Source organism: Anguilla rostrata, chromosome 1 (genome assembly GCF_018555375.3).
Source record: "Anguilla rostrata isolate EN2019 chromosome 1, ASM1855537v3, whole genome shotgun sequence".
Classification (NCBI taxonomy): domain Eukaryota; kingdom Metazoa; phylum Chordata; class Actinopteri; order Anguilliformes; family Anguillidae; genus Anguilla; species Anguilla rostrata.
In genome coordinates, this window is record NC_057933.1 from 31233221 (window position 1) to 31251220 (window position 18000).

The 18000-nt window shown below is 38.8% G+C and overlaps 1 protein-coding gene across 3 annotated transcripts; it reads left to right on the forward strand.

Annotated features, from left to right (window-relative positions):
* The first annotated feature begins 3780 nt into the window (after nucleotides 1-3780).
* On the forward strand, nucleotides 3781-15497 carry stx11a (syntaxin 11a). Of its 3 annotated transcripts, XM_064334552.1 has the most exons (4): nucleotides 3781-4032; nucleotides 5256-6628; nucleotides 10613-10716; nucleotides 13680-15497. In XM_064334552.1, the coding sequence occupies exon 4, from the start codon at nucleotides 13685-13687 to the stop codon at nucleotides 14552-14554; it is 870 nt and encodes a 289-aa protein (XP_064190622.1). In that variant the 5' UTR covers nucleotides 3781-4032; nucleotides 5256-6628; nucleotides 10613-10716; nucleotides 13680-13684; the 3' UTR covers nucleotides 14555-15497. The 3 variants fall into 3 exon arrangements, with proteins under 3 accessions (XP_064190622.1, XP_064190606.1, XP_064190612.1); XM_064334536.1 differs by lacking the exon at nucleotides 10613-10716 and having other exon boundaries at nucleotides 3783-4032; XM_064334542.1 differs by lacking the exons at nucleotides 3781-4032; nucleotides 10613-10716 and having other exon boundaries at nucleotides 5238-6628.
* Nucleotides 15498-18000: the final 2503 nt, after the last annotated feature.

Genomic DNA, 18000 nt, shown 5'->3' on the forward strand with positions numbered 1-18000 from the left:
GTTTCATGCCTGGACCAAATTCGCAACATCTGACTTCCCCCCATGTGATTTCAAGGCAGGACCGATTAACCTATGCAGCTGTAACTGTGTGTCACTGTGAAACCAATAGCAAAATATGTACAAAAAATGTAGAGAGAGAGAGAGAGCTGTTAGATTAGGAGTGGGCAATTCCATTCCCAGAGTGCTGTCAGATCTTTTGTTTCCACCAATCTCCATGGCTCAATTAGCAAATTAGCTAATGATACACCAATGCTTGTAGATTAGACCACATTCATGTAGGGGAATTGAGCTGTCAATTTTGAGTATTTAAAAAATGTAGCTAAAATGTCAGATCACGCAACATAAACATAACATAAAATCCAGAAACAGACATGGCCTTTCTCGTCCACTCCTGTGTCAGACTGCCCTATCCATCACACTTGGGTGGGGCACTACTGTTCCGCACGTGCACAATATTGCAATGTATGCAGCTGTTTCAGTAAAACATTCAGTTGCAGCAAGGAAAGCTGGGAAAGCCAAGGTCTTCTGATCACTTTTCCCTCTGGCTCACAAGGGACATGGGACACTTTTCCCCAAGGCAGGCATGTGGGCAAGCGTGGGGTTTTCAGGTCCTCAAGTCAAAAGGTACAAATTAATAGTCATAGCGGGTATTTTTTTACATTTATCACTTGGGCCTGTCCATTCTGCTTTTTTTGGAAATTCATTACCCAAGAGGTTAGCACTGTTTATTGTCTACATCCCTAACCTGTCAACATTCTCAGTTCTTGTAAACATATAGTTAATTACTATTACATCCTATTCTGTTGTTAATTATTAAATATGTCCAAACATGTTCCATAGTAATATTTTATATTGTGTACTTTTCATACAGGTCTGATTCTTCCCACCCACCAAGGACTGCTTTACTCAGAAATATCCAGTCCTGTCAGGTAATCTGACTCAAACTGAATCATGTTGAGAACTACAAATCATTTTTAACCTCAATGATGCTGCTATTAGTCAGTGGATTTCCACATCTGTTTAGGTGTATTGCCATCTTGTGGTTGCACACAACAGTCAGTCTCACTCCACATTGAAATACAATTTGCAACCATAATGAGAACTATGTTTCCCTGTACATCTTCTGTGCACACTAGATAGTCAGTTGTGTAATTCACTCTTTACAAATACTACACTTGTAAGCCAACCCCCACAACTTGTACAAACTTGTTATGGCATTCTTATTCCATCTCTGTTTGTTAGGTGTTTGAGATTTTTACCGATTTTTAAATTAAGTGAATAATTCCAGCAGTCAAGTATTAAAAAGTGAGAGAATATGGCCAGAGATCAGGCACATAGTCACTGTTGAATGTGATTAGAGTGCAGCCAGAAATACGTTCAGTACCACAAGTTCCTCTAGGCCTGAGGAACAAAGAATTAGTGCCACTTTCTCTTCTTGCAATGAATAAGACTCAAACCTGAAGCTAGGAAAGGTTGTGCGTGATTCTCTCTCCCTCCACAATTCTGAGCATAGTAGGCTGGTAGGCTTGTTTCCCTAAAATAGCACTGCACTGTCACCAGCGTGACTCACCCACAGACTTGCTCTGGTGGCTTCACTTCCTATAATGAGCATTGCTTCACCACCCCTAAGTGAGAAACTCCCCTGCATGACTCATATCGCATGGGAAATTTTATGCAGTGTTGTTGAAACTATTCACAGGCAGCGTTATGTTCACTTCTTAGTTCATTCTATGTTTCCCACCAACAACTCAAATAAGTGATAACTGAGAATGAACATGAATATAACTGCAGATGAACTGAATATACAGTATGTGAACTTCAGCAAAGCAAAATATGTACATTACATCTTATTGATAATTAAATTTTAAAAAGGTGAATTAAAGAGTTAACATCAAGGGGTGGGAACTATAAAAAGAACATGAAAATGTTCATAATAGGTAGAAATTAATTAATTAATTATTATTTATTGTATTGTTTTATGTATATAACATTCAATTTCAGAAGGCCCAGAAGGACCAGTTCACTAGCTTTACTTTAGCCCTGAATCTGTTCATTTTCTATCCACATGGAGGGCTCCTTTACTATACCTGACCATATTATACTGTTGATTAACTGAGCCATGTGTAAATATAACTAAACTAAAACATAAACCTTTTGTCATATTGCCATAGGGATGCCTTAAAACTTGCATAACATACCTTTGCTCTACACTCCTCACTCTTCTCTTTTCTGCTTTGGCCCTGTCTATATACTTTCCTCCTCTCCATACTTTATTACATACTCTCTTCTCTTCAACCTTTGTTCTCACCCTACACCTCTTCTTTCCTATGCTCTTTTTCGCTGCACTTGTTCTCTTCTTCTTTCTTCTCTCCATACTCCTCAATCCTCCGATGCACAATCCTCCCACTCCACCCAATACATTACATTACATTACATTCATTTGGCAGACGCTTTTATCCAAAGCGACGTACAAGAAGTGCATTTTCATGATCGTAGACAACTGCTGAACACCAATACTTACTTAATACTTCACACACTGAAAAAAAAACACGGAAGGACAAGGAAATAATTGAAGTTAAATTACACATGTATGTGCATGCCTACTTCCTTCACAATCTTTTTGTTGTTGTTTCACAATATATAATAATAACCAAACACCTATAGGCTTAAAGTAATATAGTCATCATATCATCCATCCACATACAGCACCTGCACAAATATACTTTGAACAGCTAGGTCTTTTACATTCTGACATTCCTTATGCCTACAAAAAAGGACCTGCATCCATGTGACATGGGTAGCTGGCTAATGATGTAACATCAATTCAGCTACTGTCAGGTAAACAGATGAAGACTAAACAACAAAGCTATACGGTATTCTTTGTAACTTTACAAGCTTTAAAGAAAAATGTTATGTGCATGCACGATAGTGCTGCTTTACTGCAAGCAATCAACCACCAGGTAACTACTATCGATAACTAGCTTGCAACACAGTGTACTAGGCTAGCTAGAGACAGCTAATGTTACTGTGTTATATGCTTCACACAATGATTGGTATTGTGAAATACAACACTGCCTCAGGTTTAGAAAATATCACTGTAATGCTTTTCAGGATTTTTTCCTGATTCTTCTCTCTGAAACTGAATACACTGATGTCATTAAAAGTGCAGTGGGAGGCCTTATTTATTAGGAACAGTTATGAACCATGTGTGTGTGTGTGTGTGTGTGTCTGTGTCTTATATAATCTTCCTGAGAACCTTGTTATATGAAAAGTTTGTCAGGCACATCAGATGTAGAGTGCCTGTAGTATCTGTATTGTAACCGTACATTCATTAACGCAAAGCAGAAATCCATTGAGAATATTTTAGAATGCAGAATTCCAAGAACTTGTCATACATTTGAAGAGGAATTTTACAGTCACAGTAAATGTCTACAATAAAGACTGCAATTGGATTCTATACTTAAAATCTATCTGATGACCCTTGCCACACAATGTACAGTTGACATGTACAGCTTCTTTAGGCTAGTGCAGGATCCCAATTCAAACCATAGTACTGTAAAGTCTGACTATTTAAATTTTATATCAGCTATTTCCTCATGCCAGAACGCAGAGCAACTCTTGCATTCCAGAGTTCTATGGCCAGAGTGACAGCGAAATGCCTCACATTTCTTTACCAGCAAAACCAGACAAACAATGACAGTTTCCTCCTCAGGATGGTCCAATCTGGTCTTCCACACCCACAAGTACAATAGGAAGTACCTTCCATGCTGTCTGCATACACAAGGAGATGCTTCTGCTGTATCAGTCAGCTAAGAGGCTAAGAGAATGGAGGCACAATTTACAGCAATTTTCCAGAGTGGTACTAAGTTAGCACTCATCTCATATGAAGTGTGCTCTGGTGTGAATTACTGATTTGTTCCCAGTGTCATGACTACTGCTGGTAAAATGCCATTTCTATGCATGGATTGCACCAAGATTTTCTTTCTTCCAACCGGCTTTTCTTTTTTAATTATTTTGGACTGCAATGACATGGTAAGTCCTTACCCATTTTGAGAAGGAATCTGATCCAGATTTTAGTCAATGGTGTCCAACTATAACATTTGGTGTGGACATTCGAATATGTACAAATATGAAAATAATTTAGGAAACAAAGGAATAAATATAACAGCTGGATTATTATAAAACTACAACATATGCCTGACTAACATAATGGCATGTGAATTAAAATGTAATTTTATGCATTTTATAATGTGTATGAATGAGTAAAAAACGTGGGTGCTATCAAAAAGATAATCCTCTTCTTACATTATATAATCCAAGGATATATATTTTATATTTTAAAATTGGCATCAAAATGTTCTACATATATGAAGAAAATGCATCATTCATTTTCCATTTCATTTGTGTGCGCAGTGCTTCTGCGCAGTGCTTCTGAAAGCATGTATACATGGCAATATACATGGCATGCTAAGATATATGCGTAAATGTGCGTGAGCAACATACACAAGTTAATTAAGAGTAAAATGAGATGTATACAAGCAATCATTGTATTTTCAAAACCCCATTCTACTACACAGTATATTGACAAATATAACCTTTGGTTTTTTCATAATGGCTGACCTGTGGTACAAACTGGTTTGGTGAGTTTCATCGCTCATTGTAACACTGAACCAGAACAGGTTTACCCTGTTCCTGATTTCTCAGCCCAGAGCCAGATCACATGGAAAAGGTTGCACTGCTTTATTTACAGCAGGAAAAAACCAGTGTTCTTCATAAACTTAAGGGGTTACGAAATGAAAAGCTACTGGAAGCCTGGAATTTTAATGACAAATTACATTTTCAGCAAACCAAGACTTTTCAATTTTAGGAATGCTGATATGCCAGCACATGGATATATCACAACGTAATGTGCAACAGTAAAGCTCATTTTGTGGCTGAAAGAGATTTCAGGACATAAAATGATGGTTAAATGTTACTGGAAAATGTGAATATATTGCACTTTAAAAGATAGGTCCCTCACTGGGAAAGACAAATCAGCCTATCAGAACTGACTACTGACACAGCCTACTCAAGCTGTCTTGAGAACTGTTGTCTTGCTGTGAACTTCATGTGTCTGTCTAAAAGAGTACACTTAATATGTATCCATGAAAGTTATTTTTTAAGAAAATACAGGTGTAGTCATTATTAGGTATATGACAATTCCAATGCATAATTTTTTTCACTGTGACCATCTGCAGATTGTCTCTCTGTTTCAGACAAAAAGAACTGACGGCTTCTAGCAGGAACAAGTGGGTGGAGTCAGTGCTGTACTGTCCACCTCTCCCCAGCACTGCAGCACACGCCCCCAGAACTGGTTGTTGGAAGATGCAGCCTCTGAACTGCTAAGGCCAGGATGTGGTGTAAATAGGCTTAGAAATTCACCACTGGACTTTTATTTGACTTTTTACCCCAAACATGAACAGGCAGGTGAACCATAGATATTATGCATGACTGCTCTAAAGCAGGAATACAGTGACAGTCACCACTAACACAAAGTCCAGAGGGAGGTCTACAATAAAATGGAAATGACCCGCAAGGAGGACAATAAAATGATCATCCAGAAGCCGATGGATGTAGTGGACAGAGAGATAAGAAATGTAGACCAATGGTATGTTATACAATGTTCTGAAAGGGGGCAAGGACACCCATGTCATGCTCACCTGGACTGAAAGCTGGCATAGAGATGTCCTGGACCTTGACAGTGGCATCTGGGACATCTAAATACCACTCCTGAACCAATACACACCAGATATGATATAGGATACAGTTTCCAGGACAATATCCACAGCACAGGCCTGACCATGACCAGGGTTCAAACTGGACACCAACAAGAGATACAAACAAACATACAGATACACAAATTCTATCTGTTTGCTTCACAAATGATTGCAACAGGGAATGTACTGCCATTGAAGCATGAGAATGAGTGTGGGCACACATGTAATTAACTAACTACAGAGTGTACATTAATGAAGCAGAGTTGTAAATTAATTCAAATTGGCTGGCAGGAAATGGTTTTCCTTTTTGATTTCTCAAATGCCTAAAAAGTAATATATGAGATTATATATTGGACTATAGACTATCAATGATCATCACAGTCATGCGCATTTGTCCCCAAATATTTTAGAAAAAACTGATGCATTATATGGTCGAAAGGTCACCTCATTTATAAAAAAGAAAAAAAGAAGAGCTTTCCTGTTTTCCGAAACAGTAATAACACACAGTAACGTCAAGTAGCAAGCTACCGATTAAAATGTACAACCAGATTATCACCATGTATCAAAGAATGGTTGCGAATCGCATGCATGCAGGCAAACTCTTTCGGCAACTCTGTTACTCTGTGCCACTTGTTCGTCTTCGAATGAAAACTTCACGTTAAATTGTCTTCCGCATTATGCGAGGACACACATGTAGTGCAGGAAGAACTTTATCGGCACCATTGGGGAACTCCACCCATGAACCAGTCTTTACAGTACTTCATAGAAGAAGCATCGAATATGATAATATTGGAGAGTGAAAGCAAATAAGTTTGATTATGATTGTTAGCCAACATTTGCGTCGTTGAACTGGCTACGGTGCATGAAATAAGGTATAGTAATTTTCTCTCGTCAAATTTTAAATTGACGTGTGATTTAGCCTAACTACGAATAGCCAACTCCTAGATTATTTGTAGGACGTGTTTGTAAGTGTCAGTTTTTTTCGAGGTTTGGCATAGCCTAGTCGCATAGCCTACATTTGAGTAACTTGCACTTTGTGAATATATATTCGTCGCGCGCGCTCAAAAAACAATTTGCATCAGGTTAATTCAGTTGTGGGCTGGGTTTCCACGCAATGGAAAGTTCAACATTCATGTGTGGAACAACTGTCCACAACTGAATAGAGCAGATCTGAAGAATCAGTATTATTTAATTTACACAAGCAATGCCCTGAGTGTTTACGATTAGACAAGTGTGCCCAGATGCTTGTTTATAAAAGAATTGTGTTCGCATTGGTTACACATTTGGCCATGATGTATCTTTTTATGTTTACACTGTAGCCTTTAACACTCCGTAGCCTTCATAAATTACCTTTCTGTATTGCACTTATAAAAACCCAAATAGTTGACAAGCAACTTGTGTTATACTGGGCATAAAGGCAGGTCTATGGACTGTTTAATCAACTGCACAAGTTATTTTTAAAGATTTTTTTTACATTTGCATCCGACCTACAGTGGCGGAAACCCTATTCGGAAAGGCACGCATACTTTGTTTATAGCCTGTACATATATATATTTTTTTGAGATATTATATTTGATGGATATTCGGAAACTTACATTAGCGGGAAAAGTAAGCATTGTATATGCTTTGACATAAAATGAAATCTCAGTTATTTGCGCACAAGTAAACGCGATTTAATGCAATTTTCGAAACATCGACAGATGCCATTTTTAATCAACAGTTGTCGACGAATGGGTCCCCCAACCCACACCAACTTGTCAAAATAGCCTACAGAAACAGATCGTTTTGTTGGTGGAGCAGATAGACTTCACTGCATAACCCTGATACAGCTTTTTACACCAGAACACAGTTTCAATCGGACCGTATTTGTTAAAATAACGGAATATCATGCATTTTAATTAATCAACGAATCTCCATCTCTGAGAATGTTTTCTATTGAGCATCTTAAGTTTACTTAAATGTAACTAAAAAGACGCGAATCTCTCTACGTCTTCCTGTAGACAGAATTACAATGTAAGCACGTGACTAGTTGATTAAATCTCTGTTAAGCAAATGTCGACTGCATTTTTCAGGCGTCGCTGTGTTTGATGTGCAGTGGCACAGAGCGTTAACGTAGTGAAGGGTGCGGTATGCCCATAAATTCGTGGAATGAGATCAGTTAATTCGTTACGCTCTAATGGACCTCACAACAGCGGTGAATGTTCAGGAGCATAACTGCTTCTTTGCCAGTTCACACCAGCACTGTGTTTAGGCCTCTAGTCATATCTGAAGCATAAAGGAGTCTTTTGGATTTCTCAGCCCTTATCTGTCATTGACAGGGGTCATCACCGTGTTGGCTTGTGACGGACTTTTTGGTCAAAATGCGATTTTTACCCCGGACATACAAAACTTGAAGTGGTCAAATATTATCAGAAACACTAGACCTCACATGCTAGACCTCACAATGTGCCATAGTACATATTTTAATATGCTACACAATTTATGATGATAGAATTTCTAACATTAAAACAACAGTGCCTTACCTTGTTATGATGAAAACTTGGAGACTGGAAAGTCAGCCATTGTATATGAGCAGGTGGTAATCCTAAAACAGGCATCAATGCGGCATTTCGTGTTTGAGATTTAATAATGTTCATATGACTGAAACCACGCTCACAGCTACAGGTGTCTGGGCTTAATGTGAGCAGGAGTATTGCAAGTTTGCTCACTTCATTGTGCTCCTCGCTGTTCTCAAACAGATTGCAATGTGTATTATCATGGGAAAAAAATAAACTTTTTTCCCAATCAATTTTTTAAAAATTTATTTATTTATTTTTTGCCATGGACATAGACAAGTCTTGCCACGGACACGTTGATGACCCCCTGGTCATTGAATCAAACACAGAGCCAGTGGTTTGCTTTGGCAGGAAACTGGAATCACATTGTTTATATTTAGACAATAGAAAATGTGAAGAATGATAAAAGAAAGACTACTGGAAGAAATAAACTGGATACACACAAAGAGGTGAATGAGTAAGGATGGTGGCGATCTGTCACCGCAAGGACACAAGCATGAATTTGTGTTCTACTATTGTTATACATCTTCTGTGGTCGTATTCTGTGGGGGAAAAAACATCTTCTAATTTACTCTCCGCACTTTTTGCCTATATAGCTGATGTTTTACAGCCATCGAGGGGAGAGTGCCAGACTTAAAATCCTTGTCAACAAGCATTTATAAACAATGGACCTGAATCCAGAAGTCCCTGAACCAACAGTCTGACAATCTCTTTCAGCAAAACATCAGTTCTACCCCCAAGCCACACACAAACTACCCGTTGCAGATTTACCCACCATTTTAATATTTTTAAAAAATATTTTGACATCCATCGATTGACCTGCTTATTCCTGGTCCTTGTGGGGGGGCTGTCCCATCATGCAACAGGCAAGAGGCAGGAATACACCAATCCATTGCTGGGCACACACACTATCCACTTAAGACCACAGACAATTTAGACTTTCCAATTAGCCTAACCTGCATGTCTTTGGACTGTAGGAGGAAACTGGAATACCTGGAGGAAACCCCCACAGACACGGGGAGAACAGGCAATCTCCACACAGAAAGGCCCCTAGCCAAGATTCAAACCTTCTTGCTGTAAAGTGACAGTGCTATTACCACCCCTAAATTTTGACGTTATATTTATTCATGGAATTTTTTATTAGGAGCAGGGATCCAGATATTTGTGCAGGAGCTTCTAAGGCATGGTCCATTTTTACATTAACCAGAGGTTACTTAGTGAATATCCATCTATATCCATGAATTAATACTGTATGTTCAACCATGAGCTATTAAACCCACATTGTACAGGGCACCTGCCAAGTAAACAGACAACGGCAGTATTAGGCGTATAAGTAGTATAAATGTCAGCATGTAAAACCACATCCTATTGTGGGGATTATGTTGTTTTTATTACATTGACCTGTTTTCATTACATTGACTCAACACATTTATGTGTGCCTTAACATCCTGTTTAACCCACAGGTTATGTGCACTATATATATAACAGACACTCTATCCATTGTTCCACCACCAGTGTTAATGAACAGAGAACAGCAATACTGGGACAAGTCCTCAAAATTTCTAGAAGCTAAAATTAACTAGTTATCGGTCAGGCACCATCAAATGGACAGCCAGCTTGTATTGCGTGTGTAGTTGTGTGAACAGTAGACAGGACAACGTCAATTATTATATCCAAAAATCTAATCGATCTCTATACTGATCAAATATGAATTTAACCTTAAATAAATGTATTCTGGACAGTAATTGTCTTTACACATGAAATCTTAATGTGGTACCACTTTTATGACATACTTTCACGTTTCTCAAAAAGCCATGAATTGAGTTTTGTGTAATTTTCTTCAGCAAATAAAATCTTCTGTTTTAATGCTGTGGACATGATGTTGTCCATGCGTTTTTGTAACAACAGTGGAAACAAATGTACCTGAGAAATCAAACAGCTTGGAAAGAATAGATTAATGTTTTAATGTCCAAATTTACAGTTCAAAGCCATGGTTTCTTTACTCCCATTCTAGGCCATGTCATTTGATCAGCATTTCTGTTGGATATTTTCAAAATCCTTCTCCCCCCTCCACGAATAGAAATGCTACTTCCTTTTTATCCCTCCGCGACGGCACAGCCGTGGCCGGAGGCATTATGTTTTCGGGTTGTCTATCCGTCCGTCCGTCCGTCCGTCCCATTCTCGTGAACGCCTTGAGGGAATTTCTTCAAATTTGCAGAAACATCCACTTGGACTCAAGGATTAACTGATTAGATTTTGGTGGTCAAAGGTCAAGGTCACTGTGATGTCCTTCCTTAACAGCTTGTTGAGACTGCTGACCTCCAAGCCTTGATACCACCACCCCAGGACATCACCGTGAAAAACAGAGCACTGGCTACTGGTTGGCGGAGGTATACAACCGCAAGGCGGTGTTTCTAGTTTCTAAAGATTTAATTTTTTTTCTTCCTAGGACAATATGGAAATGAAAAGGCATTCAGCTACTCATTGAATTGTAGTAAGAACTGCAGAAGGACAAACTAGGGACAACCCGCTTTATCACATACTTCTTAGCAGGCTTTATTTGCACTCGTCGTGAGCATGAGTAAGAGTTACTCATATACAAATAGCGGTTTCTCAACAAGATAAACACACTGTCAGTAACAGTATGTATAGTAGGCATTACAGCTTCATAGAGAGACATTTGAGACACATGCAAATGAGAACAACAGCAACAGTAATGGCAGCACCCATGAGCTTGCTCAGTGGTTAGCAAGTTAGCCACCTCCACAAAATGATCTTCTGTCCTCCAGTGGTACCAAAGAAAACAGGGGATGCACCTGCAGTTATAGATGCCATTTGTATCGATAATACGTATCCATCATTTAGAGCGAATCACAGCAAGCCAGAAATTCAGAACAGATAAAAACGTCAAAGCAACAAAAGCAGTGTAGATGAGCCTTGACTGCTCCAGTGGTTTTAGGCTCCTAGTGACCCTATGATCAACAGGAGGTATTGAAGGAGAAAAACATAAACAGTGGGTGTCCAAAGGTAGCTACAGCCATAGGTACTGTTTATATACTGAATTATGGTATTTTTTTGTGTTTCTTATTTTTATGAAGATATATTGGCTTGCCTTATGTGGAAACAAAGCAGGACGTTTATCCCAGAAAGGTTTTTAGTGATCTTTTTAGATTAATGTGATAATTATTTGGCAAAAGCCAAAAAAGGACTGGTATGTCAAGCCCAAATCAATGTTTTTTGGTGTAAGATAATGATGATCAAAGCCAAAAAAACACATAAATATGTTTCCCATTATCATGACCTCTGTACTGACTAAGCTTACGACACACAATTATTTAATGCCTTCACCCGTGGGCAGGCTGCTGAGGACACTATGAAACATTATCTATGAATCAGCAACCAAACAAGTTATTTTAATGCAAGACTTGGGAGTTGCTTCTATTCTATAAAACAGGTAATTATGTTATTATATGCACTGAAAATGTACCAATGTGTTTTGATTTCTAGTAATTTCTAGTAATTCACTGTAAAAGAGACTAAAGTATGTTCACACAACTGTAGATCTGTAATCAAAAATGGATTCCAAATGTATCGTTTAATAAAAGGTTAAGAATGTTACCTGGATTCATTCATATTTGCAGTATGCTTGCATTAGACCTTTGGGGCAAATCCTTACTTCTTTTCCACTGTTAATGTTAGTCAACCTTATTCTAAATGTGTGGTGTTGGTCATTTGTCCTGAATAAAGGAGGACATTCTGATGCAGTTTGCAGCAGAAAATACCACCTCAATCCTAAAATGGATGGCAACAGAAATTATAGTTTATCATGGTGATACCACTTTTTCACCCTTTCCTCAATGGAGAGCACCCAGTACCTCATCCTATTCTAATACATTTTTGTTTGGACAGTTTCTATCGCACAAGCTGATTTTTTAATTCAACTTTGTAATATTACTTTCTATTATTTACATCATCACTATCACTGTTAAGGGCATTATAAAAAAACCTTGCTCAGAATTTGTAAAATTAATAATGACATTCTGTATCATCTGTAGGATTAAATGAACATTATCATTAAATGAACAACATCGGCAAGTAAGTGAAATAATCTAATTGATGGTTTATGACAATGACAGCCCCTTACGAAAAAGTCACGCATTCAAAAATCATGTGTTCAAAAGCCACATGTGAACACCCAGCATGTGAAGAGTACTCATGGACTAGAAAATAACTCCATTTATAAGATGACAGTGGAAAAAGTATCTCAAGATGTTTTGTTTTCATGTCTGAAAATATGAATTCAAGTCTCATAACTCTGTGCATATAGGACATATATTGAGGAATATATTGAAAATATATAGCTCTTGTCTATGAACAATTGCATATATACATTTTTTGGTATATGCTGCATTTTTTGCCTCCAAAATATGGATTGTACGTTTCTTTCATATTTTGTCATGGCTTACCATGCTATAAAACACCCATCTTATAAAGAGGTGTTTCTACAATCAACATCACTGAACCTACACAACCTTACCATTTAGCCAGGCATATCATTGACTGTATACTGAAAATAGATGTGCGTTAGGGCATATGTGTTGTGTCCTTTAAAAAAGAAACATTGTGTCAAACCCACACGTTAACAGCTTAAAGTACTGTAAGAGAACTCTGCATAGCTTAATTATGCAAAAACCGTTGCTCAGTTTGCACAGTGCAACACTTTCTAGAGTGGTATCTTTATAAGATTACACACCTGCTTTGCTTAAATTAACAATGGCATAGACACAAATGGACTGCTTTGACATCAGACATGATGTTTGGAATAGGCTGTGGGTTTGTGAAAGTGGTGAATAATTAACAGTACAGTAATGAAAAGGTCCCACAGGCACTATTGCCATCAGGTATAATGAGTCTTTTTACATTTGATATTCAAACCTTCTTAATTTGGCTTCTTACTGAATGTTATTCCACAGTTTCAAGGGCAGCAATTCCTGGTGAAACAAAAAAAAAGGGGATGGCATTGTTCTGTTCTTTTCAACATATGACAGATGTGGAGTAGGTATGGTTGTGTGAATGATGAATTACTGTTCACCAGGGAAGTCACATTACACAGACTCAGATGTCATAGAATGTGCCACAAGAAACAAGTGTCATGGAAAATGAATACTGGAAATGCTAGTATTAGTTCTTTAACCAAGTTGTTATTTAGCATGTATGCTTAATTATTAGAGGTGGGAAATACATTTCAGGTTTCCTGGAAGAAAAGAATGTAAAAAAAGCACCTTGGTTAGTGCATCCAATCAGCAGCTTTCCTTGATTCCTTCAGTGTTGCAGAAAAAATTGCAGCTGTTTTTCCTCTGCATTGCAGACAGAATGCGAGACAGGCTGAGTGATCTGCGGGCCGTGGCCCAGGCCTCCGCTGGAGAGAACGAAGTCAGTGCAGGCGATGAGGACGATGGTGAATTCCAGCAGCAGCTGGTTTTCCAGGGCGAGGGAATCATGGACGATGTGTACCGGGAGGCACAAGGCATGCGGAAGGAGATCGCCCTCCTGAAGATTGATATCAAGCGGCTGGGCAAGCAGAACACACGCTTCATCACCTCTGTCCGCCGCATCAGCAGCATCAAGCGCGACTCCAATGCCATCGCCCGCGACATCAAGACCAGGGGGGAGGGCATCCACAAGCGGCTACAGAAGTTGGGGGCCCTGAACAAGGAACTGGAAGATGACCAAGGCCCCAGCACAGCCCTGGTACGCATGGTCCGCTCCCAGTTCGTGTCGCTTACCCGTGCCTTCCACGATGCCATGAGTGACTACAACCAGGCCGAAGAGGTCCAGCGCGAGAACTGCAAGAACCGGATCCAGAGGCAAGTGGGCATTATGGGCCGGGAGGTAACAGGCGAGCAAATCGAAGAAATGATAGAGACGGGCAAGTGGAACGTCTTTTCTGAGAACTTGCTGACCGATGGGAGGACGGCACGCTCCGCACTTACCGAGATCGAGAACCGCCACAAAGAGATCCTGGACCTAGAGAGCCGAATCAGGGACATCCATGACCTGTTCCTGCAGTTGGCCATACTGGTAGAGGAGCAGGGCAGCATGCTGGAGAACATTGAGGCCAACGTCTCCTCCACCCAAGACTACGTGATGGAGGCCTCATCGCAGATCAAGCAGGCTGTAAAATACAAGAAGAATAATCCCTGCAAAAAGCTTTTCTGCTGCTGTTGCCCCTGCTGCAAGTAGCAACAAAACATTATCAGACACACTTTTATTCTTAGTCATGCTCCTTTTCTGTGCATCTGAAATCTTATATACAGTGATTTCAAGCTTCATTGTTTTGACCACCTGTTGCATGTTCATTTGAATGACCAACAAAATTGTACTGATGGTTACTGAAATACAGTACAAAGCTTGAGCCGAGGCTTCTCACAAGCCTCAGAAAAACCTGATGATGCTTGACAGACAATAGATAAATGAGAGTTTCACTTGGCTTCATGTGCAGAGGATGGTGTGAGGGATAAGGTCTTGTGACTTGGTGTCAAACCACATGTGATTCTATTAAATATATTCAAATATACTTGAAGCAGTGAGCTATATCCTTCACATTTGAATATTAGCAGTAATGTTTAGCTGGTTTAGTCATTTTGTGCTTTGTGCACTGTGAAAGTACCATTGTATATAGCTGTTGTTTTGAAACACTCTGTGGTGGTACATGCTTTGTGGATATGTTTATGCAGTAGTACATTTGTTACTGGTGTTACGTTGTTTGATTAACAGAAGCAATGTACTTTTTAGTAGGAATTGTAGATAGTGTTGCGACATTGTCCAACTTGAAAAAGTCTGGTTATCTCTATTGTGAAACAGAGTTTCAGTGCTTAATTGCCCCACTGCTATTTCCTTTCTTAAAGGCTGTAGTGGAAGAGGAACCAAACCATCACCACTTTAACCACAGGCTCAGGCCTGTAGTGATGCACAGCTGCAATGTGAGAAGCTTCATTTCCCATTTCAGATTCCAAACAGTATGACTGGGTAATGTTTGCTACATCTTATAATATTTTTATTTTGGTACCCAGTATCTTTTGTATGCCAATACAGGACAATATAGAGGGAACTGTAAACTTTAACAGAATATGTTTTGTATTGATGAGAAAGTCTGTGTAAATAAACTATAATGAAATATACTGTAGTACAATCCTCAATCCCATTTTTGTAAGGTGCTGTGCACAGAGACTAGATATCAAAACTGAGGGAAAAAACACTGATGCCCCAAACACTTCCTGATGTATTTAAAGCCAGTATTCACCTGAAGAACATTGGTAATACATTTGCAACTCATGATTGCATGAATGAGTCACTGTACCAAGGGATGGATAACTAAACAGATTAGGTTGCCGTTTCTCAGAAAGTGCAGCTTGCTGTGGTTCTTTGATAGGCATTCAGGCAGCACGTCTGCTTGACTATTATATATACAAGATATACAAGAAGTTTAAACTTCCTCAAATACTGTACCCTCAAATATTTTAAATGAAATTTCTATTCTTAAATCTTACATAGCATTGTAGGAACTGAAACTAGAGATCCAAGTTTACCCATCTTGTATTAAAATAGGAGCATCCTTATCATGGAATTTCACATTACTTCAGCCAAAGGGAAGGTGTCAGACCACAACTGGGCCTGTTTCACCAGTATACATCCTCCTTAGTCCCAGCAGGAAAAAAGCTTAAGTAATTTAATGTTTTGTAATAAGTAATCTAATGTTTTGTAATAATGCAAGTGTCTTGGATGACAAATTTACCGACAGTACATGAGTTCAGAGATAAAAAATCAATTCAATATAACAAACATAAATGTGTGTGTGGTGTGGGGATGGCTGGTTTATGCAGCCACACCTGCCCTGGGTCAAGCTAATTAGACCTGGCCAATTGGATAATTGATTAAGAATTAGATAATTGGCCAGACTAATTTGACCCGGGAACAGGAGTGGCTGCACCTGTGCGTAGTGAGGTAATCAGTGCGTACAGGTTAAATCTGCCATCCCCACTCACACAAAGGGGAGCCTCTGTCATGACAGTTTTTAACATCTGCTCAGTTGGCTGTAACGTCTTGCCACCCTCGTAAATAAACATGGACTGTTTGAACATCTTCTCCCTGTGTCTCTGTGCTGGAGGGCCACTTTGAAAGCCACTTCGGTGGCCTGTGGCAGGCGTGTTTGCCACAGTGTGTGTCTCAAGTGTTCTTCACACAGTTTCCGGAAAGTGCAGATATTTAGAGGAAATGGCATTGCATGATTGCGCAGTAACCTAAACTATATCTTAGGGTTAGAGTGCTGGTCTAGAGAGATTATTTTAAAAAATAAACCTGTTAAAACAGTCCAAGCTTCTAATTGTGCTAAAGGCACTAAAGGCAATTCTGTTTAACCAATCTTTAAACTTATAATTTGTTGTAGTTAAATTTATGTCAACTGTGATTCTTTGCAAATGTAGGTGACATTTGCATTGCTTAAGCAGCCCACTGACACTTTGGCAGTTAATTAAAATTTTGATACTTAAGATCTTCAGTATGATAATCTTTTGTCAACCTACCCTCGCCCATTTTTTTTGGCTGGACCGCAACAGCGGAGCCAGCCCTATAAACGCAAATGTCTGTGACTGAGTGATGAAGTTACACCATTGGTCGGCCGGTCCAGCCATATACTAGGTTTTGACCTGGTCTTGTTTTCTTTAAGCCTGTTTTCTTTCTGAAATCTCATCCAAAAGTCTATACAGTCTATGAATTATCATTGGATTTTGTAAATGCAATAGCTATCCATGTGAAATTTGCCTGGTTCAAATGTCTTGAATTTATAACTTCATTCTAAGGAAAACTTCTATCTAATAGTAATGCTGGTATGTATCATCAACTCAAGAATAATTTGGATCCAGGCCTATGGGACACAGTTTGGAATTGTACATCAAAGTTGATGGCAGCAAAATAGTGGTAGATTTCGCTCAGTTAAGGGCAAGCAATAATGTCAGAAATGAGAGCAAAATAATTAGTATTGCAATCACCTAACCTAACCAGTTTCTGATCTCAGTGTTGCTTTTTAGATAAGGTAAAGACCTTGCCACCTCATAATTGTGACACAGCCAGAAGAAGTCTGACAAGCAACTGAGTATCTAAACACTTGATGCCATCCAAAAACAAGAGTTTTCAATGTTTTATTCCAATAATAAAAAAAAACGTCCTGCAGATCTGAAGGGTAATATTCAGTCCAGTCCATTCTGCTACTGAGTGCTTGATGTATCCATCCACTGGCAATTGACTGAATGGCTGAGGTAACAGTTTTAAGGAGCTGTCACTTCAAATCCTGATTGACCGATATATGTGTATGATATATGGCCTTTTCTTAGACCCCACCCGGCATTTGTCTCAAAACTTCACAACTAAAAAGAGGAACCAAAAGTGAAGTTCTGGGAATTGCAACCAAAGGCGGTGCAGCGTCATACAAAGCTGTTTAAAGATGAAATTGCAATAGAAACAATCAAGTTAAAATTTAAAATATTTAAATGAAAACTATTTTAAATTCATTTTTGCTTATATTTAGATTTATGTTTTGCTCTCACATTTTAAAAAAATAGCTTATGACTTTTTTTTGCATTTGTTTGGATTTGGAATTTATTTGCTTTCAATAACGTTTTTTTTTGTTTGTA